Genomic DNA, 24450 nt, shown 5'->3' with positions numbered 1-24450 from the left:
CTCATCCTTCAAGATCTGTTCTTAATACAGACCCACAGAAGTTGTTTACCAAAGTGTCTTGTGGTTTGTGTTCAACAGAGGATGCTGCCCTGTAGAGTCCTAATATCCCATCAAACTTGTGTGTCTGTTTGACCGCAGTTAGGCAAGTATCAGTGCTGACGTTTCACTGTGAAGAGGGTAAGGCCATGTTGACACCTGTATCCTCATAAATAAGTACATTTCCCAATGTACCACAACACCTGAGTATTTACAAAGCCATCCTCTCCAGAGCATGACATTCCAGGATCTACTTGGACATTAAGTTGACCATCTTAATCTCCCCTCTGGCAGGTTAAAGCCATTCCCCTTGTCCTGTCCCTACAGGCCTTTGTCCAAAGCCCCTCTCCAGCTTTCCTGTAGCCCCTTTAGGCACTGGAAGCTGCTCTAAGGTGTCCCCAGGGCTTTCTCCAGGCTGAACAAGCTTGTCCATCTCTCCTGGAGAAGACCTTTGTCTTTTCTTCCCTTGTAGAACTCATTGCTCGCCCTGGTGGTCTCTTGTCTTCCTGAACTACAGCTACTGTTCCTGGCTTTCTCTGCAATCTTCTAGACCAGCCTGTTGATGTGTGATGTGTGGGCTCACTTAGCACCACTTAAACTTTCCAGTTGTTCACAGCATCTCTCTTGAAGTAGCTCAGTTCTCTCTGTCTTAGACCATGCAGTAGCCCTGGTCAGTGGAACGTGCTTTAAATTGGGCTGTTGCTGTTACCCTGGAGGAGAGTTTATTGATAACTTCCCACAGTAGCACCTCATAAGCACGAGGGCTCTCATTTTTACCTTCTGTTTCACATTTAGCATGCTGGAAGAGAGATTTCCTGCCCCAGTTAGGAGAGCAGCCAACTTCCTTTTCGCACGTTGCGTTGCAGCATCTCCCAGGGTTATTTTTAAAGCCTTGTTTGACTCCAGCTCTTGGCTGGCAGGAGGTGATTGCTGACTCCAGGCTGGGCAGTGCAAGAGCTGTGATCAAGGGGCAGAAATCTTGCCCAGTGTCCAGCAAGTCCCAATGGATGCTTGGAAGAAGGCTTAGCATCAGCCTTCCATGTCCCTTGGGATCCGCGAGGAGACAGTGTCCTGCCACAGATCCTTTTATCACAGAATCCCGAGGGTTGGAAGGGACCTCAAAAGATCATCTAGTCCAACCCCCCTGCAAGAGCAGGGTAACCTAGAGTACATCACACAGGAACTTGTCCAGCCGGGCCTTGAATATCTCCAGCGTAGGAGACTCCACAACCCCCCTGGGCAACCTGTTCCAGTGCTCTGTCACTCTCACAGTAAAGAAGTTCTTCCTGATGTTCACATGGAACCTCTGATGCTCCAGTTTACACCCATTACCCCTTGTCCTATCACTGGACATCACTGAGAAAAGCCTCGCTCCATCATCCTGACACTCACCCTTTACATATTTGTAACCATTGATGAGGTCACCCCTCAGTCTCCTCTTCTCCAAGCTAAAGAGCCCCAGCTCCCTCAGCCTCTCCTCATAAGGGAGATGTTCCACTCCCTTCATCATCTTTGTGGCTCTGCGCTGGACTCTTTCAAGCAATTCCCTGCCCTTCTTGAACTGAGGGGCCCAGAACTGGACACAAGATTCCAGATGTGGCCTCACCAAGGCAGAGTAGAGGGGGAGGAGAACCTCTCTCGACCTACTGACCACAGCCTTTCTAATGCACCCTAGGATGCCATTGGCCTTCTTGGCCACAAGGGCACATTGCTGGCTCATGGTCATCCTCCCATCCACCAGGACCCCCAGGTCCCTTTCCCCTTCACTACTTTCCAGCAGGTCAACCCCCAACCTGTACTGGTCCATGGGGTTCTTCCTCCCCAGATGCAAGACTCTACACTTGCCCTTGTTATTTATCCAGTTCGTTGCAGAAGTTTAATCCCGTTTTACATTTGATGATGATTTTTACCTCCTTGAGAACCTTCAGTAACATCTTTGCATAGTTGATCATCACACAGCCAAGACCAACGCTTCTGAATGGCTGAAGGACGTGGAGAAGTTTGCACTAGGTAACATCCACAGTCTGATAATTAAATCTTCAGCTCCAGTTGTGTTTTCAGTCCTCTAACAACATAAGGTGAGGGTATGCAGCAGCGTGGATCAGCAGTTGGGACCAGGGTTAGGTGGGCTGATGCTGTGTCACTTGGTTTTGTGTGTTGTGTTACCTTCATCAATCTTATTAATGCATCTGGCCATTAGAGTTTAAACTTGGGTGTGCAAACCAGAGACATTGTATTAAAGGTTTAGAAACTATTTTGTCCAAAACTTTGAGTTTCTTCTTTAGAATCTTCTTCTCCTCCTTCATGCTTTGGGGTTCTTCTTGCTTTGGGATTCTTCTTCTTTCTAATTATATGACTTCCCAGTTGCAAATAAATTGGCCTGTAGTATTTTGCAGATTAGGCTTGTTTCTTCTCTTCCTCCTTCTCATCCCCACCAGCTAAAGAGATATAGAATCCCTGTGTGGTTTGTGTTGAAAGGGGCCTTAAAGCTCACCCAGTTACCCAGCTCCAACCCCTGCCACGGGCAGGGACCCCTTCCACTGGAGCAGCTTGCTCCAAGCCCCTGTGTCCAACCTGGCCTTGAACACTGCCAGGGATGGGGCAGCCACAGCTTCTCTGGGCACCCTGGGCCAGCGCCTCAGCACCCTCACAGGGAAGAGCTTCTGCCTAAGAGCTCATCTCAGTCTCCCCTCTGTCAGGTTAAAGCCATTCCCCTTGGCCTGTCCCTACAGGCCCTTGTCTCAAGCCCCTCTCCAGCTTTCCTGCAGCCCCATTTTAGGCACTGGGAGCTGCTCTAAGGTCTCCCCTTCAGGAGCCTTCTCTTCTCCAGGCTGAACATGCTTTCTTCTTTAATAAGTCTACTTGAAAGGCTACCTAAGGTGTATGTTTCAACTTAAGGAAGAAAGGATCGGCAGACAAATTCCTCGTCTTCGTGGGCATGTTTCTGTAGCATATTGCAGACTTTAATAATGTGTTCTTTAAAACATCCCTGGAAAAAGGAAAAGGATCAGACAGTTTACTAGCTGCACGCTAAGTTAACTTTGGGTTGAGCAGCCCTTCAATTAGCCAAGCAGCAACTGAAGTCAGTGTCTGTGGCCTTCAATGACTTGGACAGAGTTGGAGCCTTTCACTTAATCATTTATAACTCATTGCAGTAGTTCTACAAAGTCAACACGAATCTTTGGAGAGTGCTTATACTAAGCAAGAAATTAGTATCATATTTTGGCTGTTTTGCACATTGCAACTGTGCTCAGACCTACTTATTTTCATTAGTTCATCATTGTAAGCCTGCTCCAGGAGCTGAAAATCAAGCTGTGTTAGATCTGAACTCAGGGGTTCATAGAAATACATCACAGAGGATGGCCCATTTTTACTTTAGTTCTCCTTATGTTCTGCTGTGTAGAGAATCTGTGATTTAGCTCACAAAGTGGTTTAAACATGTAGGGAAGGAGGTATGCATAAACTCTGTAGTGCAAGACTGGCAAAGCTATTGAGGTTTCCAATGTACCTCTGAAGCACCCAGACTGTAGAATCCCAGACTGGTTTGGGTTGGAAGGGACCTTAAAGCTCCTCCAGTTCCAACCCGTTGCCATTTGCGGGGACACCTTCCACTAGACTAGGTTGTTCGAATCACCTTAAATGAGAAGTTATTTGGCAAACAGAGAATGTGATTTGAATTCAGTTGTGGATCTGGCCCTTAAATGACCTGCAAGGCTTTAGGATGAAATTGTTTAATAGTTCTTCAGTCATTTCTATTGAAGTATCTCCAAAGCGTTTTAAGAGTTTGGGAGATGGGAGGAACTCTCTTTTCCACTTCACTTGGAAAGGGAAGAAAAGGCACTTTGGAATTTATTTGAAGGATGAGGAGGTTCCAGGTCCCTGAAGATTTTCTGATGATTTACAGCAGCAAATCTTTGGGGCTGTTCTTACATGGGCTCTACCAGTCCCTGGGCTAGGGTGAAAATAAAGGTTCGTTTTAGGTGTGATTCCTTGTTGCATCCATCCCTGGAAGCTCTGGGCAGCGTGCCCATCTCCAACATTGCTGGACAAGGGTGAGGAACAGGGCAGAGAGGTTTCTTTTTGCTTTTTTTTTGGGGGGTTGCCTGCAGTTCTGTCTCTCATCATTTTCTTGCTCAACTGTCCCCCAATTGCCTAAAATAATTCCTGTTTTGTGGTTCGGTGATGGATGTGATAGGCTGCCCTGTTTCAAGGGAACAAATAGCTCTGTAACAATACCCAGGAGCGCAGAAGAGTGTTCTCTTTTCTTTCAGTAAGAAATGACATTTAGAAGATTAAACATGACTTGGAAATTCAGTCCAGCTCAGGTTCTTTGCTTGCCTTTGTGCAAAGCTCTAACCAGTGGCTTTAATGGTTGGTTCCTGCTTTTGGAAGATGTGGCTGTAGCTCAAATATTGCACATGAATCCGTTTGCCCAGCCTGTCATGTGAAAATACATATAAATCCTGGATCTGTAAAGAAAAGGCAGATCTATTGGGCTGGAAATCAGTTGTAGGCTTAGATGTTACTTAAAGCCACATCAAAAACTCATGGTCCAGGGGCCGCTGTTGTTGTTGAAGATGTACCTATACATATCCCAATGAACGTGTTGACATCCTCTACCCTCCTGACCACTCCTGTGTGTGGACCACATTGGTCCTAAGGTGAGGAACACTCCCCAGGTGACTGCCATGAAGTCTTCAAAGGAGAGCAATGTCCAAGTCAGCCATGAGCTGAAGCACATCTGAACCTGCTTCACTGGCTGCTCCAGTGCCTGTTGTCATAGAACCCCAGACTGGTTGGGCTTGGAAGGGACCTTAAAGCGCATCCAGTCCCAAACCCCTGCCATGGGCAGGAACACCTTCCACTAGAGCAGGATGCTCCAAGTTCCATCCAACTTGACCTTGAACACTTGTTGGACTCTTCCCTATCGCTGTTGTAGCTGCTGGTCAGCAACCTCAGTTGGGTTTGCATTGGCATAAAGCTTCACTGACACTAGAGGAAAACAATAATGGTTGGTTGTGTTGACTTCTAATGACTTTTTTCTTAATCTAATGTGTTCTCATGATACAAAGTTGTGTTTTATTTCCTAACTTTGTCCCTCATGGAGTTATCTCCCTACTCTTAAGTGTGGTTTGAGGCAGTACCAGTGCCTTGCTTGGGCACTTTGGGGGGGTCACCTTCCCACTTTGTGAAAAGCAGGTGCAAACCCTATTAACTCCAGGTGGAGGCACAGCAGTTGAAACCCTATTGAATTGTGTTCTTCAGCTTCCTTTACCAACCTCATATTGGAGCTAGACAAAAACATACTCTAAAAATACATATTTTTATCCCTATTTATAAGTAGCAGTTACCTGCAAAACAGGGATGGGTCAATTCAGCTGCATGTTACTGAGCTATGAGCAGTGATACGACACATGTGCCAGTTGCTGGGGTCTCATGGAAGACCTCCCAGCTCAGTTGAGAGGTGCTTTATGCTTTTAAAAGGTATATAAATCAAAATTGGAAAGGGCTGGAGGGGAGGTGTGAGATTTTTCTGGTGTTTTTGTACTTCAGAGTTATATTTTTTATCCTTAATAGATTTATAATATGCAGGTCCCTTTATTTGTTTCTATAAAATTAACTAGTAAATGTAAAATGGAAAAAAGCTACTAATAGGAACCAGCCCATCTTTGCCAACACTGTATGGAAGGTAGACAAGGGCATTTTTCCCTCTGCCAGGTTTTATGCCGGAGTGCCACATGTTGGAGGGTTATAAAACTTTTACTAACGCGAAGTTGGAGGAGTGCTCCCTTTCTAATTGCCCTTTTTCTTGGTACAAGCTGCTGTTTATTTTGGTCTTTGAAAAATGTGATGGTAATGTTGAAGTCTGTGGGTTTTAAATGTGGGCAAGCAGGGCCCGGCTGTGTGGGACGGAGGACGCCTGACCTGGTGGCCAAGAGAAGGGCTGGTGAGCTGGTAGGTATCATCATTGGCTCTTCTTCTGCTAAATCACCCTGGGTAAACTCCTCATCATTTCAATCCTGCAAATCCTGTTACTGCCAATGGGATTTCATAGAATCATAGAACAGTTAGGATTGGAAAGGACCTTAAGATCATCCAAACTGAAATGGGAAGTTTAGATTGGATCTAAGGAAGAAATTCTTTACTGTGAGGGTGCTGAGGCACTGGAATGGGTTGCCCAGGGACGTTGTGAATGCTCCATCCTTGGCGGTGTTCAAGGCCCGGTTGGATGAGGCCTTGGGTGCCATGGTTTAGTGTGAGGTGTCCCTGCCCATGGCAGGGGGTTGGAACTGGATGATCTTAAGGTCCTTTCCAACCCTAACTATTCTATGATTCTGTGATTCTGTGATCCAGTTCCAACCCCTCTGCCATGGGCAGGGACACCTCACACTAAACCATGCCACCCAGGGCTCTGTCCAGCCTGGCCTTGAGCACCATCAGGGATGGAGCATTCACAGCCTCCCTGGGCAACCCATTCCAGTGCCTCACCACCCTCTCAGTAAAGAATTTCCTCCTTAGATCCAATCTAAACTTCCCCTGTTTCAGTTTGAACCCGTTACCCCTTGTCCTCTCACTACAGTCCCTAATGAAGAGCCCCTCTCCGGCATCCTTGTAGCCCCCTTAAGACACTGGAAGCTGCTCTGAGGTCTCCACGCAGCCTTCTGTTCTCCAGGCTGAACAGCCCCAACTTTCTCAGCCTGTCTCCATACAGGAGGTGCTCCAGCCCCTGATCATCCTCGTGGCCTCCTCTGGACTTGTTCCAACAGTTCCATGTCCTTTTGATGTTGAGGACACCAGAACTGCACACAATTGTTTTTTATTTGTTAACATTTCTCGAGGAAGGATTTCTTTACAACATCCATAACGCAATGCCGGCATGTTCCTAGTGAGGGATGGACCTTTTGGTGTGTGGATGAAACCTCCACCTAAATGCTGAGTTCTTCCTGGCTAATGTTGCATTAGGCATCCTTTGCCTTAATTCTTTCTTGAAAGCAGGTTGTTGGGAAACGTGATGAAATTAAACAGATGAGTTCTGTAATGGTCAAAGAGGGATTGAAGTGCAAAAGAGCTTTGTGGAAGCTTATGGGTGCTTGAGGGATTAAAGCTTGTTTGTGCAGAGATGGTTGTGTCCTCATCCAGATAATTGAAATGTGTGCTGCTCTCCCTCTATTCTTTTTTCTCATTGTCGTTTTTCTTGCTATTGCTTCCATGCTGTTGGGAGTGTGGCAGTGGTGAAATGGCCTGAAATGTCAGTCTTTAAATCAACAGAAAGGGCTTGATGAGGGTAAGAAATGATGCTCTGGGAACTGGGCGTCTTCTTTTTCTTCTTGAATAGTCTTTATAGCTGTATTTGAAGGGGGAGAAGCAGAATTAGAGCTTTGCAAAAGTGCCTCCAGGTTGGGCTCCTCTTGAGTACCACATGTTGCTCTGAAGGAAGTTTGTCACCAAAGAGAACTGCTGATTTATAAACCCCTACCATGACTTCAGTGAATTCAGCTGAAATTCAACAGAAAGTCCTTTTCCAGTGCTGTGTGTGCAGGCAGGATGGGCTTCCGTCACACATCGCATCTTTGACAGGTACTTTGGTCAGAAATTTCAATCCAGAATAATGGGTTATTCTAACCCTTGCTAAGGTACCCTAATGAAAGCAACTACTTGGAAAGTACTTAACAGTTGTGAATGCTGTTTATGTCAGTATATTATCACCCCATCTTCCATTTAGGATCCTTGCATAGGGAATTCAGAGGGAGAACTACTGGAAAACTACTAAATACGCATCTCTGAAGGTGTCTACATCCAAAACCCCACTCCTGTCCTTAGAAAAGTGATGTTGCTGTGTTGTAATCTCAGAATCAGAGAGTGATTGGGTTTGGAAGGGACCTTAAAGCTCCTCCAGCTCCAACCCCTGCCACAGGCAGGGACCTCTTCCACTGGAGCAGCTTGCTCCAAGCCCCTGTGTCCAACCTGGCCTTGAACACTGCCAGGGATGGGGCAGCCACAGCTTCTCTGGGCACCCTGGGCCAGCGCCTCAGCACCCTCACAGGGAAGAGCTTCTGCCTAAGAGCTCATCTCAGTCTCCCCTCTGGCAGGTTCAAGCCATTCCCCTTGGCCTGTCCCTACAGGCCCTTGCAGATAATGATTGGGGTGGGAACACAGGTTTCCAAGCTATTTTGTTATGGCAAATTGCTGTATCTAAGTTCCAAGTGATCACTTCTGTGCAGCCACGGTCCTACCACAGCTCCTCTTCTGCTCTGTGTTGTACTGATAGTGAATAATAGCAATGTAAAGACACCATGCAGTATTAAAACATTTATTCTGTGAAATATGCATTTAATTGTTTAAATGCTTTCTTTCAGATCATGCTTTCTGAATTTATAAGTAAAGTTCATGAAATAAGCCATGATGGGAGCAAAAGATGCATGTTCATATTTAGCGAATGGCAGGGCTGAGCTTTTTCATCTCTTGCTTTTTAGTTGGCATGTTGGGGATGAGCATGTTTTGACCAAGAGGGGCAGGCTTCAAATAACCAAAAACCAAGGGATGTTATTGAGGCCAGTGAGTCTGGAAGAGCTGATGTCTCTGGGCATTGGTGTGGCTGCATATATTGTCTTTTGTGAAACGAGAAGTAGAAAGCTCTAACAGCCTTCTTTCTGCCTTCCAGCTCCGGTTGACTTCTTGGTTAAGATGGAAACATGTATTGAGGTCAAAGACTTAATATACAGGGTTTTGTTGGATGGTTGGGCTAAACATGATGTGTATCATTAGCAAACTGGTTGGGTCCTGCAGCAACATCGATGCTGTTTAGCCAATGACTTGCAAATTACATTGAACCGTAAAATAGATGGGATTCAGCCTCCTGTCTGATGAAATCTTATTTATGTCTCATACTCATCCCTCTGTCAGCACTGCAGAAAACTATATTATAGGAGTGTCTATTAAGGTAACGGTAGAGCTTTCTTTGGGTTTGTCACTGTGTGCGTTGAGGCCAGGTAGACGTTGGTCAAGTTGAGCCTGGGAGCCTCTTGAGTCGTTGAAGAATAGGTAGATTGTAGGGAAGAGGGCAGGGAGGTAAGAAAAGGAAAATAAGAGGCTGTATCACACCTTCAGGTCTTTATTTCTGGCTGAGAAGTTCTCTGCAGTTTCCCCATTAGCCTTTAGAGGGCAGATCGTGTCCAGTAAATAGATTTAGGGACTTGCCCGAGTTTTCTGGTTGTGCATTCTAGAAGTTTGGAGACCCTGAATATGATTTTTTTTTTCTCTTAAATGTGTAATTTTAATTCTGCAATAACTTGTGGTGCTTGAAGGGATAAATGTCATGGCAATTTACAGAAGCGAGATGAGATCAAGTTTTGATTTATCTTTGTATTTGCACTCTAGTTTCAATCCCCAAAGTTGTGATGCAAGCGAAATGTTATTTATCGATGCGGAGAGAAAAATCATGGGAACATACTGTGGTGGAGGAGAATTATGCAATATGTGGACTGAATGCATTTGTATGTTAAAAAAGACCGCCAAAAAAATCATTTGGGTTTGGAGTGTGGGTTTTGGAGAGTAATACTGTGTGATGAATGTGTAATTTCATTCTTCTCTGCTGTAATCTCATCTCTAAATCCTCAAGCCTCATGCCCAGCAGTCTTATCCTTGGGGAACAACTGCTTAGAAGAAGCCTGTTTATCAATAGAATATTCCAGAGGAATCTGTGTGAAAAGAAGGAAGCCAAATGAAATTCAAGCTTTTCTGTAAAGTCACTTGCAGGGAAACTTTTCATATGGATGTTAAATACCCCTTATAGTCAACATGCTTGGAGAAGCAGCCGCTAGTTAATTCTCCCATTAATTAAAACCAGAAATAACAAAATAATGCTCTGCTTTCTTCTGCTGCTACCCTAAAGCTCATGGATCATGGGGAAAATGATGATTCTTGAAAAAGTTCTTAACAAGAAAAGCTGGTCTTTGTGGCTCAGCCCTTGTGGCATCTGCTTTGCGGGCTTCTCATCAAGAAAACCATAGGGGTTATTCCTAAACAGGATGAAATATTCTTTGTTTCACAAAGGATTTCTCTCTTTATTTTTTAATTCATTTTTATTTTTAATCGTCTAAAGGTGAAGGTACTGCTATCTGTGTTCCCCAAGAGATATCAACTAGTTAGAAGGGGTTGCTTTATATGTTAGGACTCAGTCTTTAACTGCCGTGATCCTTGCCTCTGTTATACAGAATTGGTGGGTAAGGGAGGAGCAACTGATGTCATCAGGCTGGACTTGTGTAAAGCATTTGACACTGTTCTGCATGAGATCCTTTTTTCTGAAGGGGAGAGACATGGATTTGATGGATAGACCACTCAGTGGACAAGGAATTGGGTGGATGATTGCATACAAAGAGCTGGGGTCAATGGCTTGAGGTCCAAGTAGACATCAGTGACAAGTGGTGTTCCTTAGGGGCTGCTGTTGGGACTGGTGCTGTTTAGCATCTTTGTTGGTGACATGGACAGTGGGATTGAGCACCCTCAGCAATTTGCCAATGACACCAAGCTGTGTGGTATAGTTGACACAATGGAGAGAAGGGATGGCATCCAAAGGGACCTGGACAGGCTGGAGAGGTGAAACCATGTGAAGCTCATGGAGTTCAACAAGGCCAAGCGCATGGTCCTGCGCATAGGTCAGGGCAATCCCAATCACAGACACAGGCCAGGGGAGACTGAGTTGGGCAGCCCTGAGGAGAAGGACCCCAGAAAGCCAAGTCCTGGGGTGCATCACCAGCAGCATGGCCAACAGGTTGGGGGAGGGATGCCTTTGGGTGCATCTTGGAACAGATGAATCTTTGGTGCCAATGTGTTGGATGACGTTACTTTGAGCCATTGCCAAGAGTGTATTAGTACAGGTTCTGTGTCACGGAAGAAGGTTGGAAGAGAAGATCCATGCCCTTGCTTGAATTGGTGGAAGGCTGCCCACTGCTTTGATGCAGTTGAGGACCAGCTGTGGAACCATTTATCTCAGGTTATTGCAAGTACGGTCAAGGATAGTTTCTGACTGTAGCTCCTAAGGGTATCTGCTCTGCAGATCTCCCCAGATCTGAGTCAAAAGAATTACAAGCTGCCTTGTGGAAAAGCCAAAAATGTGTTTTCTCCAAGACTCACCATTCAGGGCTTTCTCCTTGTACTTAGATGAGTGTCGGTGTGGTCCAGGGTAATCAGGACCATCTCAGATAGGTGCTTTGAATGTTGCTGGTTTCTCAGAATCTTGAAAAAGCCCCAAACCAGACCCGATAAATGGAAACAAAAGCAGAATCTTGAAAGGAAACTTATCTCCAAAATGCTTGACAAGGCCCAGAGAGAGGGTGTGTGAAACAGCAGTTTGGGAACTCCCACAGAGAATGGAATATAAGGGTTTAATCCGAGGCTGGGCCATGAGGGTTGACACTTTTCACTGAATAACTTTCTGAGGGTCAGTGCAGCAAGGTCAGTAAGTGTGGAGCAGAGACCCAAGCACTGAGGAGTTGTTTAGTGTCTTCTGGCTGTGTGAGCAACCCTTCCACTTGACACATAAAATGGGGTTATTAGGCAGTGCGTTCCTTGGTGTACAAGGGGCTTGAAATGTCCTGCACCCCCTAGATGGGGTGCATCATAATGGTTGGACTTGATGATCTTAAAGGTCTTTCCCAACCTAGTTGATTCTGTGACAGTGCAAAGGAAGAATGAGAGTTCAACCACTTGGAAAAGTTGGAATCATTTGCCTTACTGTGGTTTACAGGAGCATGTGAGGGCCCTGTAGCGTTGTCCAATGTGGGGCTGTGGTATCTCCAAGCTGAAGCAGCAGTTGTAAGCACGCTCTAATTGTTTTTCCAGAATTACCTATGGATCAAACTGTGAAAAGCTTCACAGTAAAACACACCTTCAACCTTTTGTGAGATCTAATCCATGACTTTTTACCCTAAATTGCCACAGGCGAGATAGTTGCAACTTCCTTGGGCAAGGTCGGAGGTGTACGACAGCTACTGGAGAGTTGCCCAAGACGATATAAGGAGAGGTGAGGGTTGGCGTGCTGTCACTTGCTGCTGGAGCTGCCTCCAGGCTTTGATTATCGAGCTTGGAATGTTCCCATGTTAGAGGTGATGGCACTGGGGGCTGGAGACATCTTTGAGTGCTTTCAGATGGAGGAGACCATTTCCTTGGTGCTACGTTGGCTTTGGCCATCTTTAATGGAAGCGCGGAGTAGGGCGTAGCATATCTTTAAGTCAAAGCCTGTCCCTTTACTTCTTCCCTCCCTTCTCCATCTGCATTCTCTTTTCTTCTGACGTTGGTCTCTGGGAAAACAAGCCTTTTGTCTGGATTTTTCCTCTTTAATAGTTTCAGTGAATGAAACAACCCTGTTACCTCTGTCATGCCCTGATTGTCAGAGAGCGTGTTGAAACAAACCCGCTCAGAAAATAATTGCTATTCCCTGGTGCCTGAGTACTTAAAGCTGAGGCTTGGTCCTGCACGGTCGTGTGCACCTGAGTCATTCTGGGATGGGGAGGGTGAGAGTTGGACCCTCTCATGTGTGACTGGTTTTGCTTGTGATTGCCTCGCTGCTCTCTCTCTCTTACTCTGCAGGGTTTGGTTCAGGTGCAGTGAGGCCAATGAGAGGTTAAACCAAAGGGTGAGAGTTCTCACTTTTGCTTTGAGTCAGAGAATCAGAGAATCACAGAATGGTTTGGGTTGGAAGGGACCTTAAAGCTCCTCCAGCTCCACCCCCTGCCATGGGCAGGGACACCTTCCACTGGAGCAGCTTCCTCCAAGCCCTGTCCAACCTTGGTACTTAGGCAAGAGTCTCCCATCAGGGAGAGAGATGCCTCCTTGATGCTGCATGAAAATGCAGTGCTAAACCCCCCTGATATTAGAGTGTGGTTTATAGTATTACATGTAGCAGGGGAGTTCCTACAAAAGCTCTCAGTATTTAAAAAGGAATTGTAAATTGTTGGTAAAAGTTAATCAAAGAATATGCATCCAGTTGCTCCACAGTGAGCAAGAGTAACTGATTTATCTCAGCCCAGCTCACAAAGTGCTTGGAACTGATTAAACAAAGACCCGAGCTGTGGAGTTGTCAGGGCCGTGTGGTCTTTAATGTGTTTGCAATACCTTGTCCAACAGCCATCCTCCTCCTCCTTTTAGTCCTCTTATCTAATTTTTGGCTTCTCTACTCTGTGTAAATGTGATAAATAAACTTTGTAATCGCATAACTGAGCTACTTCTGATGCCTGCCTCCAGATATCTTGTTCTTGAGATCCCACCGCAGTGTAAATCAACACTTTGCTCCATAAAGGACTTCTTAAAAAAATGGCTTTTGGTCTTTTATTGTACAGCTGACCTGGAGGACGTGGTTGCCCAAGTCTTTTTATCAATGCTAATGTGATAAACTTCTTTTTACAGCTCCTAAGAAAGGAGGGTCTTGCTCATTCCTTTCTCCAAGTACTGTACTGCAGGAGCTTCCCCAAAGAACAGTTGAGGTTTAAATAGGTTTTGTATAAAATGCTGAATGAACCAAGTTACTCTTGACAATGAACTCTGAGGATATAAATAATGCTGACCTGTGGGTAGGGAAAAGGAGCAGGAGTGTGGAGATGGGGATAAATCACTGGGTGAAAGCAAAAACAAAGGGAGAATTACGTGTTTCCCATCGCACACTTGATGCCAAAAATTTCTGTTGGAGCCAAATTGATATTTGGGAATATCAGTATCAGGAGCTGGATTTTGGCACCAGATGGGCTGAGGTTGGAAGAGTCATTTTTTAGGGGAGAAGTGGGAGGTGAAAGCAACGTCTGCGCAGGGTGTTGGGGAGCACAAACTTGTTGAATGCTGCATTTCTCAACTTCACTTTTCCTAATGACCAGGAGTTAAACAAAATCACATTTTGGGCCTCGTTTCCTGGGCTGATGGTGAACTTTGTCAGACAAACCTCTGACAAATTGTTCTCTCTGATAACCAGTTAACACCGAGTGAGCAGAGAGGCAGAAACTCTTATCATCTTGACAAGTGACGGGCGCCCTTGCTAAAACTCAAACCAGGAGCTGTGTCAGTGTGTTGAGTTTACACCTTGCAATAATAATCCCTGCTTTTATCTGATCGGAGGGGGATTTTATAACTTCGGAATGGGTCTTTGGAAGGGAGCCAGCCCCACTGTCATTTGTTATTAACTCGCTTTTTTTTCCTTCCCCTGTAGCCAGTCTGCTTTTTCCTGTCATAATGCTGCAGGAATATGTATCCCATTCCTAGGGATATTGAGAAATGGTATGTTAAAGTTCTGTGTCTCAGCCCATTAGAAGGGTCTATAAAACAATCGCAGCAACAAATGTGCAGTAACTAATCAAAACCACTGAAGCAAACCGCAGCACTGCTTCATTCCCTTTAAATCATAAAAAGCCCCCTTCTTTTTGCCTGTGCCTTATCTACTGTCTCATCAGGAAAGAGCTAATTAGATTCCTCTCAAGAGTTAATAGTGTCAGGTCATTGGTGGGTGGAGGTGACGGGAGGTAAGAGACGCTCACGCGTTGGCAAACCAAGGCAGAAAACAAGGTGAAGTTATAAAAACCCAATAAAAAGCTATTTGAGTTTTAAAGGAGCTTGTTCCCCGTGTAGGTGGTATAACAACTTTCCCTTATGGTGGGCATGGCCTCTGTTTGCAGAGCCTGGAGGAGTCCACGACCTGCTCTGTTGCTCCGTGTCATTCCGCAGCTTAGCTATGCAGGTTGGGGTTGAAGGTTTGGGACCGTGTTTGCTTCATCACAAGCAGTCAGGATGCTTTGGCTTTGACAAGAAATTGAACTACTTGCTTGTTGCTAGTGTTTTAAATCAGTGCATTTCTCATGCGGAACATTGGGTCTGTGTGCTTGGTCGGTTGGTTTGGCCTGGTTGAGTTTTGATGGTTGGTGAAGGTGGAGTTGCTGCTCCAAAGCTTGAAGTGGCCATTTCAAGACTCACAGAATCCCAGCCTGGTTTGGGTTGGAAGGGACCTTAAAGCTCCTCCAGCTCCAACCCCTGCCACGGGCAAGGACCCCTTCCACTGGAGCAGCTTGCTCCAAGCCCCTGTGTCCAACCTGGCCTTGAACACTGCCAGGGATGGGGCAGCCACAGCTTCTCTGGGCACCCTGGGCCAGCGCCTCAGCACCCTCACAGGGAAGAGCTTCTGCCTAAGAGCTCATCTCAGTCTCCCCTCGGGCAGGTTCAAGCCATTCCCCTTGGCCTGTCCCTACAGGCCCTTGTCCCAAGCCCCTCTCCAGGTTTCCTGCAGCCCCTTTAGGCACTGGAGCTGCTCTAAGGTCTTCCCTTAAGGAGTGTTTGTATCGAGGACTTGTGTTTAGGACTCTTGTAGGGCAGGCTTGAAGAGAAAATCCCCAAAGCCACGTCCTGCAAGGTTGAGTGCTTGGTAGCGTGGTGTACTTGTAATGTAAAAGAAGCAGATGGCTGGGGAGAGAAACCTTGCAATAGAGGTAGAAGTGTCTTTCCCCCTTGTTCCTTTGATTCTCTCTTTCTCAAGGGATCAGTTCTTCTGGTTGCATTCGGATAACAAAGCCCACTAACCTCTCCGTAGTGGAGATGGTCTCCTAGGCTGCCTGATGGCCAACCTCAGCCCAGTTAAAGCAGCAAACCTAGGTCACTGACCTGAACCTGAACTTGAACGTGGAAAGCTGCCTTTGCTGCTAAGATCAACCAGCCTGGCAATAGCATTGCTGTCAGGGAACTGGGATTTCTGCCGTGTCAGAGCAGTGTGGGGTGTTCCTGGACAGCAGGGGGGCTGCCAGGCTGCTGTGCTGCTCACGTGGATGGAGAAAGTAGCTGTGCCGGGAGGGAGTTTCAGCTCCATGAACCGAATGCTTTGTGTGTTATTGCTAAATGTAATGTTAGCTACGACCAGGCGTTCGGCTTCTTACCTTCTGTTTTGTTATCGGTGCGTTAAGCAGAGAGCCAGGAGATTGATAGCCTTGTATAATAGAGGCAATTTTACAGAATAAGACAAAAATGCACTTGCTTTCATGTAAACCACACCAAAAGGTAAGGGGATTTTTCTTTATTATTGTTTGATTTTTGTCCCTTGAGGCCTTTTTGCCTCCCCTGTAGCCCCAGGTCCCTCCGTTTTCAGAGGGCACGCCGGAGTGTCGCCTGGGCTTTGATGTGGTTTCTAAAGTGTGCCTCTTCATTGGGCTTCCTACAGATGCCTTGATGTGAAACAGAACATTAAAATCCAAATGTGCCTGCTCTGCAGGTCGTTTTTCATCCTTTATGGGCAACGTCAACTCGATTGCAGAGTTGTTCTGCTGCACCCCCAGCTTGGGAAGGTGAGGGTAACAAGGAGGGGGTAGGAGAGGGGAGTTCCTTGGCGGTTAAGGCCAAGTTTCTCCTTAGTTGCTTCCTCTGGGCCTCTCCCCAGCTCTCTCTTTCTCTCAAGGTGAAACTGAAACCTCGGTGACTTCACCCAAGCCTGCTGAATTTAAAGAAAATCTGATATTTCTCACTTATAGGTCACTTCAGTCCAGGTTGTTTCCTGCCAAGAGGAGGGGTAGGGGGAATGCCCTCCTCTTAATGGAAAAGCAATTACTGTTTCTCCTGGCGTGTACGTTGTGTCGTTCCAGCGTAACACCTAAGTTATGGGCTCAGCTCCGACTTCTCGCGCTCCCAGATGGATATCGATGGGCTGTGCCCATCGTGCAGCGAGGTGGGGGTTGCATGCTGTGATGTGCACCAGCCTGCTGGAAGGGAATGAGCATCCGCTGGGTAAATCTGAGGCCATTTGCTTGTCTTTAAGGTAGAAATCCCTGGAAAAGCCCTTCTAGTTTAGAACTGCTCCCTCTGTCCCTTCCCAAATTCCTAAGGTGAAAATTGCACTTGGTGGGCTGGAAAGCATTTGTGCCATTGAGAGCATCTCTGTGGCTGCTGTAGGTGGATCTTTGGGAATTGGGACATACTTTTTTTCCCTGTTTTCTTTTTCCCAGTAGGATCCCAGACTTTCAGTTCAGATCAAAATTCTTCCCTTGATAAACTTCAGTGTATTTGCATTAAAAGTATGAAAAATGGCTTCGAACTAGAAGGGAGATTGAGGTGAGCTCTTGGGCAGAAATTCCTCCCTGTGAGGGTGCTTGAGGCGCTGGCCCAGGGTGCCCAGAGAAGCTGTGGCTGCCCCATCCCTGGCAGTGTTCAAGGCCAGGTTGGACACAGGGGCTTGGAGCAAGCTGCTCCAGTGGAAGGGGTCCCTGCCCGTGGCAGGGGTTGGAGCTGGAGGGGCTTAAAGGTCCCTTCCAACCCAAACCAGGCTGTGACTCTATGAAGATGTAGTGTTGGAATTTGGATGTTGAGCTTCTTGGCCTAGAGCAATGGCTTTTTCTAGCAGGACAGATTTTCTTGACTTTTAGGTTTTCTCAATACCGGTATTTATCAGGTCTTATCAATATTTGATTGGAATTTTATCAGTATTGACATCTGGTTGGGACATTTCACCTACGACTGCTTCTCTTATGAGCCCAGCTAGAGCTGAAGGAAGACATTAATATCTCTTGTTTGTAAAGCGATGGGGGACCAACATAATATGTCTTCTCAGAACATGTCCACCAGGTCCTCTGGGGAGAGCAGTTCTGTGTTCAGCCTAAAATGCTGAATGTCACATGCTTCAGGCTTCGGCAGTGAAGTTCAGAGCTGGCGGCAGCATCCTTCAGCTTGTTAGGCCAGATTTTCCCTCTCCCATGACCACTTTTCTTGCTATGGTCTTGCTACACCCTGTTTAATGTTCCGTTTCAAGCACAATGTTTGATCCAAAAGTTTGCATTTTCCCAGTCTTTGATTTCTTCCCTTTCTGGAAGAAAAAAGATTACATAAATTTGAGAGGTTCTAATGAGGACACTGGGCTTGCTTTTGGTGTAATTTACAGTGGATTCAGTGTTACAACTTCATTACGCTTCAGTTGAGTAACTTATGTCATAAATGGGTGTATCTGAGAGTGGAATCGAGCCTCGAACCTCTTTGTTGTGTGTGCTTCAGAAGAACCAAAGGCTCAGTCCCCTTTTTGAAGTCCTAATTCTCTTTCTATGATGTTGCAATGTCTTTCTATAGAGTTGTGCTTCTGAAGTTCGAGATTTCTAGTGCAAAAAGTACCACTTTCCCCCCCCCATTTCTTCAAGTATTGACATTGTTAGCGGAACTTATCCTTAGCAGTGTTCACACAGACCTTTTCCCATGGCTTTGTTGCAGAAATCCCTCTTGTTGAGGCTCATCCCTTAAGAGATCTTTTAAATAAGCTTAGTTGGCAGTCCCCTTGTTCTGCCGTTCCTTCTCTTGTAGGAGCAATTGTAGTAACCATCAAGGATACTACTGCTTTCCAACCACTAGAGGTCAAGATTGTGCTATGGCATAGCGCAGAGCTGCCCCATGTAAGGTTTAGCTCCAGTTCTGATGCATCCACGTCCAATCTGAGCTAATACATGTTTAATCTTATTACTAATTACCATATTCATTAGCTGAGATGAGGCTGATTGAGTGTTCATGGTGTGAAGAGCACTTTGCCTTACACAAGGGTAGGATGTTACCTGGTTGGGGTATCTGTGCTTTGCTTGGCTTTTAATGTTCTTCAGATCTAGAAACTACACAAGTGATCTGTCTCTGATGGGGTCTTTCTTCCCAAGGAGAGATTCAAAAACGAGTTGAGCTGAAAGACCCTGTCAAAATAAAACTTGTTCATGACTTATTTTTGTGTAATATTCATCCTTTTAAGTGTTGAAAAGGAATTAGTTTTGAAGGTTTGCACTCCAGATATAGAGCTTTCTATTTTCTGCAGTTCAGGTAGCAAAAGTAATCATTAAGATGATTTATTTTTAGTAGGTTCCACTTGTTTTACTCTCCATTGTTTTCCTGGCATGGTTGGTTTCACTGACAACCGTATCTACAATACATTTCCAATGTTCCTTCTTCCTTCTAAAGCCAGGCTGGCGAGGGGCAGGGGTTGGTCCTTTTTGCCACCTTGTTTGTCTCCTGTTGCAGGGGTGGAATAAAAGACCTGGTGCAGGTTTGACTTGGGCTGTAGAAATAGAGTTTATATTAATAATTAATATATATATATATAAAACACATTCTTTTTTTAGAAGAAACCTACCCTGTAAAACAACACTTTCAGAAAGACATCTGGATGATTTCCAGGCACCTTTCTTCTTATATATAAAAAATATATAGAAAAATGCGTGAGGAATCCTATAAACCTGTGTGTATACATCCATATAAATTTCAGGTTCACAGCATGTTTAGTTTCTAGTTACACCAGAGCATGAGCCCACATGTGCAGACCCAGCACAGCCTTTGCCTTGGCCTTTTTCCCCTTGTTTTGGCCATGATCAGGCGCTTGTGGCTGCATGCCTCTCTGTGCCATCCTTCCTCCTTGCCCTTCCCCATCAGTTGGAAGTTATCTTGGTCAACTCTCATGAACAATTGGGGTGAAACCACTTTTTCTATCAGATACTGTGGTCAGTAACAGTGATAAAGCCAAGCGAGTTTCTGCAGCAGAGCACATGCGTTGACCTCTACTCCAAATGAACTTCCAAGCCCCAGGAGCAGGTATCAAGAGGGATTGGAGGGAGCTCCACTGATTCCATGGGTTTCCCTCCCTGAATCCCGGCACTGCTCCTGGCGAGTGCATTTTTGTTCCATACCTTTTACAGCTCATTCTGTACATCAGCAACGTCCAATTAAACTCTCCTGGGGTACCACAAAAATGCTTTCAGGAACCTCTGGGGTCCAGATGTGGAATGTTTTGTGCTGACATGGGTTGAAAAGAGGAACAAATCCAACGGTTAAGTACGTCCTTTAATTTAGCCTGTGACAGTCACCACATGGCCTATGGGCTAATATTTCTGCATCTGTGCTGTAAATAGATCAATATGGCAGTATGATGGGTTTGGCATTTTGATTTATGAAGAGTCAGAATATTGTTTGTATTGTTGCATAATCCCTGGAATGGTTTTGAAATGAATCTTCTGTTTCTTTGGAGTATCTGGGTTAGGGAAAACATAACGTTTCGAAGCTGCATTTAGTGTGTGGGGTTTTTTTGTCTCATTTGTTCTATTTCGTGACTGATTGCATCTTTGGGCTGAAAAACAGTATAAAATAAGGGGATGGCGTTGTAAAAGGTGAAATCTGCTTCTTTTTTCTAGGCACAGCAGCAACGAAACCTGGACAATATTGTATCACAGCATCCCAGAATAAGCGGGGGGAAGAAGTCCAAGAAAGAAGCCTGCGCAAGCTCAGAACTGGAGGTAAAAAACACTAGCCCCATGTCTGAGCAAGATTCGGGTATCCTGGATGTTGAAGATGAGGATGAGGATGAAGAGGTAACTGTATAACGTCAAATCCAGGAGATTGGGCAGTTTGGGGGTGAACGGTAGCATCTCAAACAGTGTTTGCATCTCGTCTTTCCTGTTGCTATTAAGCATGACATAAAGATGCAGAACAGGCTGTAGGACACGGGGTGTGAGCCAGTATTGGATTATTTTACACCATTGTCCCTGTTCTCATTAGCAAGCTCAGCAGAGGGGTCAAGTGTTGGATAAGAACTGAACAGCCCATGTCTTCAGTCCCCCAACACAGGGGTTGCTTACTCGGGCAGCAGTTTGGTATCCATCCTTCATTTAGAAAAAGATAAATTCACGGAATCCCAGCCTGGTTTGAGTTGGAAGGGACCTTAAAGCTCCTCCAGCTCCAACCCCTGCCACGGGCAGGGACCCCTTCCACTGGAGCAGCTTGCTCCAAGCCCCTGTGTCCAACCTGGCCTTGAACACTGCCGGGGATGGGGCAGCCACAGCTTCTCTGGGCACCCTGGGCCAGCGCCTCAGCACCCTCACAGGGAAGAGCTTCTGCCTAAGAGCTCATCTCAGTCTCCCCTCGGGCAGGTTCAAGCCATTCCCCTTGGCCTGTCCCTACAGGCCCTTGTCCCAAGCCCCTCTCCAGGTTTCCTGCAGCCCCTTTAGGCACTGGAGCTGCTCTCAGGTCTCCCCTTCAGGAGCCTTCTCTTGTCCAGGCTGCCCCAGCCCAGCTCTCTCAGCCTGGCTCCAGAGCAGAGCTGCTCCAGCCCTCGCAGCATCTCCGTGGCCTCCTCTGGCCTCGCCTCACATGTCAAGAGAAGGGTATTTTTAGCTACAACTGGTAACTGAGTTAGGTGACATTTGTTGCCCTGAACTTGACAGCCCATAACCAGCCAGACAAGTGAATGAAAAACAAGTTTCTGACATTTAAAATAGTGCAGGTTGCTCAGGTTGCTCTGTGCTCTTGTCCTGCCTTCTCCCCTGCCATTCAGTGCTCTCCTCTTCATCTCTCTTGTGCTTCCACAGCAGCGTGAGGAGATCACTGATTCCTTCACTGAGACCAAGCTGCAGGGTACAGCCCCAAAGCCCATGCACTGCACTGAAAGCATCTGTGTGGGCTATTTATTCCTGCATTAGAATGGAAGTAGAGACAAGTTATAAAGAAAAATGAGTGGAAAGAGCACGGTTTTTGTAAAAAGACATTGATTTGAATAGATTAATTTTGATATTTTCCTGTTTAAAAATACGGTTCTTCAGTGGTTCTTGTTCCTTCTTGCTTCCAAAATTTTTCTCTTGCTGTGGAGTGGGTTCTTGCAAAACTGAGCAGTGGTGTGAAGTGTAGCCACACTTGCTGAATAGGCAAAGTTTTGAGTAGAGTTAGAAATTAGAATGGAGTTTCAATTAGAATTGAAAGGTGTAAGGAAAAGTTGAAGGAAATATTGAGGAGGGAAGAATTTGAGGGCAATTAGAATAGCACAGTTGGGAGTTGTGTTCATCACAGTGATCTAACTCATCTCAATGCAGATGAAATCCCACCTTGTGCTGTGTTTAAAGCCAGGCTGGTAGTAAATGGATGGACTTGCCGTAGGGATCAGGTGTGTGGTGGAGGATGTGGTGGGACAGGATGGGGCTGGGGTGATGGCTGCTGTCCGTGGTGATGAAACAGAGCTCAGTGGGGGCAGCACTGCAGGAGCCCCCGGCTGCCTGGCCTGTCTGTGTGGAGCCTCCTTGCCAGTTCCTCTGCTTCTTCTTCCCCTATTGGCTTAGGCAGGAAAAGCGAAGGACAAGATTTGGGTTCCTAGAAAGCCTGGGTTGCATCAAAAGAAGCATGACCAGCAGATCGAAATGGGTGATTCTACCCCTCTGCTCTCTTGAGACCCCACTTGGAGTATTGTGTGCAGTGCCTTCCACTGGAGCAGCTTGCTCCAAGCCCCTGTGTCCAACCTGGCCTTGAACACTGCCGGGGATGGGGCAGCCACAGCTTCTCTGGGTACCCTGTGTGAGTGCCTCAGCATCCTCACAGGGTGGTGAACTTCTAATAAGAACTTCTGCCTAAGATCTAATCTAAATAGAAGGAAGAGGTGTCCCACTGTAGAATAAAGTCTGTAGACAAGTAAAGAAATGATCGTGAAGCATTTTAAGATCGTAGTGGTAGCTTTTGCTCTTGACCAGTCACAGCCGATAAAGCCAACCAGAAACTGCAGGTTTCTGTTTGGAAGACAACCAGTGAAGACTTGTTAAATATGGAAAGAGAAGAAGGAAAGGTACCTTGCACCGAATCCTGCTCAGAACTGAAAACAGGATGCTCCTAGGTATTTCTGGTTAAGTTTAGGTAGGAGACCTCCTGATCCTGGTGCACAGGCTGGAAACAGCAGAGTAAATACATATTTTTTTCTCTAGGAAATATCTGAGGCCTTTCAGCAGACTGTGTTATGGAGTCCTCCACCTAGGCTGGGTGAACTGTTGTGGAGATCCTGTGCTGCCTCACCCCATGGAGCAATCCCTTCATCACTGCAGCAGAATTTCTGGGATAAGCTTTGAAAGGGAAGAAAGAACATACTGTTCTTTGCTCGTACTGTTGAATGTAGCTTATTCCCTTGGAGTAGCACGAGAGAGAGCTCTACCAGCTGCATTCAAGGGGACAAATACGAGATGTGGTTCTCCGCTCCATTAGCATTCTCCAGTTTGGAGACATCATGGTCCAGACTTAAGCACAGATGCCTCATTGAGGTGGAAGCTCCCATTGTAGTCAGAGTGAGGGAGTGGGCACAGCTGTAACTGGGCTGGGAGAAGGCCCAAATTCAGTTTTCATGAATGTCAAGTTGCAGAAGGAGAATTTGCATTTCACAGTGAGTAGCTCCACAGTCTGCTCAATTTGTGCCAGCTGTTCCCTTTGTAGTAAGAAGCATCCAGCAAACTACAAAGCTCATCCAGCTTCTTCTCATTTTCAGTGACTTTTCTTTTGGATCTAGTAGAATACAGCAGGGCAAACTTGCCTGCATTGCGCCTTGTTTCTTCTTGTCCCCCAAAAAGGCTGGTCAGGTGGCTGTGGAGTGGTCGGGCTGAATTGGACTCCCTGGTGCTTCTCTGTGAGAGCGGGAAAGTTCTAAGGAAGGACATTGCACTTCAGAGTAATGGCTATTGAGCTGTCTTTGAAGAGCAAATCACAGTATCACAGTATGTTAGAGATTGGAAGGGACCTCAAAAGATCATCTAGTCCAATCCCCCTGCCAGAGCAGGAACACCTAGATAAGGTTACACAGGAATGTGTCCAGGCGGGTTTTGAATGTCTCCAGAGAAGGAGACTCCACAACCTCCCTGGGCAGCCTGTTCCAGTGTTCTGTCACCCTCACTGAGAAGAAGTTTCTTCTCAAGTTTAAGTGGAACCTCTTGTGTTCCAGTTTATACCCATTACCCCTTGTCCTATCATTGTTTGTCAAAATCAAGGACTTCCAAGCATTTTTCTATCTGGAGAAGGAGTTTGGCACTCAGGAAGGACATCAGCAGGTGTGAGGTGTTACCATAAGTCATCATGCTTCTGGCATTCCTGCAGGTTGACCTGGCTGTAGGGAACTGAATGTACCCTCAGCAAGTTCGCTGATGACACTAAGCTGGGAGGAGTGGCTGACACAGCAGAAGGCTGTGCTGCCATTCAGCGAGACCTGGACAGGCTGGAGAGTTGGGCAGGGAGAAACTTGATGAAATTCAACAAGGGCAAGTGTAGAGTCCTGCACCTGGGGAGGAAGAACCCCATCTACCAGTACAGGCTGGGGGTTGACCTGCTGGAAAGTAGTGAAGGGGAAAGGGACCTGGGGGTCCTGGTGGATGGGAGGATGACCATGAGCCAGCAATGTGCCCTTGTGGCAAAGAAGGCCAATGGCATCCTAGGGTGCATTAGAAAGGCTGTGGTCAGTAGGTCAAGAGAGGTTCTCCTCCCCCTCTACTCTGCCTTGGTGAGGCCGCATCTGGAATCTTGTGTCCAGTTCTGGGCCCCTCAGTTCAAGAAGGACAGGGAATTGCTTGAAAGAGTCCAGCACAGAGCCACAAAGATGATGAAGGGAGTGGAACATCTCCCTTATGAGGAGAGGCTGAGGGAGCTGGGTCTCTT

The 24450-nt window shown here is 46.2% G+C and overlaps 1 protein-coding gene across 2 annotated transcripts in view; it reads left to right on the top strand.

Annotated features, from left to right (window-relative positions):
* Positions 1-24450, top strand: part of EXOC6B (exocyst complex component 6B) — a gene marked incomplete at both ends in the record, with an annotated part of 302342 nt that overhangs the window by 114830 nt on the left and 163062 nt on the right. For both annotated transcript variants that reach the window (XM_080627686.1, XM_080627685.1), the window contains one exon: positions 20196-20372. In XM_080627686.1, the coding sequence (XP_080483812.1) occupies positions 20196-20372 (177 nt within the window). The remainder of the gene's footprint in view (positions 1-20195; positions 20373-24450) is intronic.

This window comes from Psittacula echo (genome assembly GCF_963264785.1).
Source record: "Psittacula echo genome assembly, chromosome: 1".
In the NCBI taxonomy this organism is placed as follows: domain Eukaryota; kingdom Metazoa; phylum Chordata; class Aves; order Psittaciformes; family Psittacidae; genus Psittacula; species Psittacula echo.
Note: the sequence above shows the minus strand (reverse complement) of the source record. Positions and strands in the feature narration are given on the sequence as shown.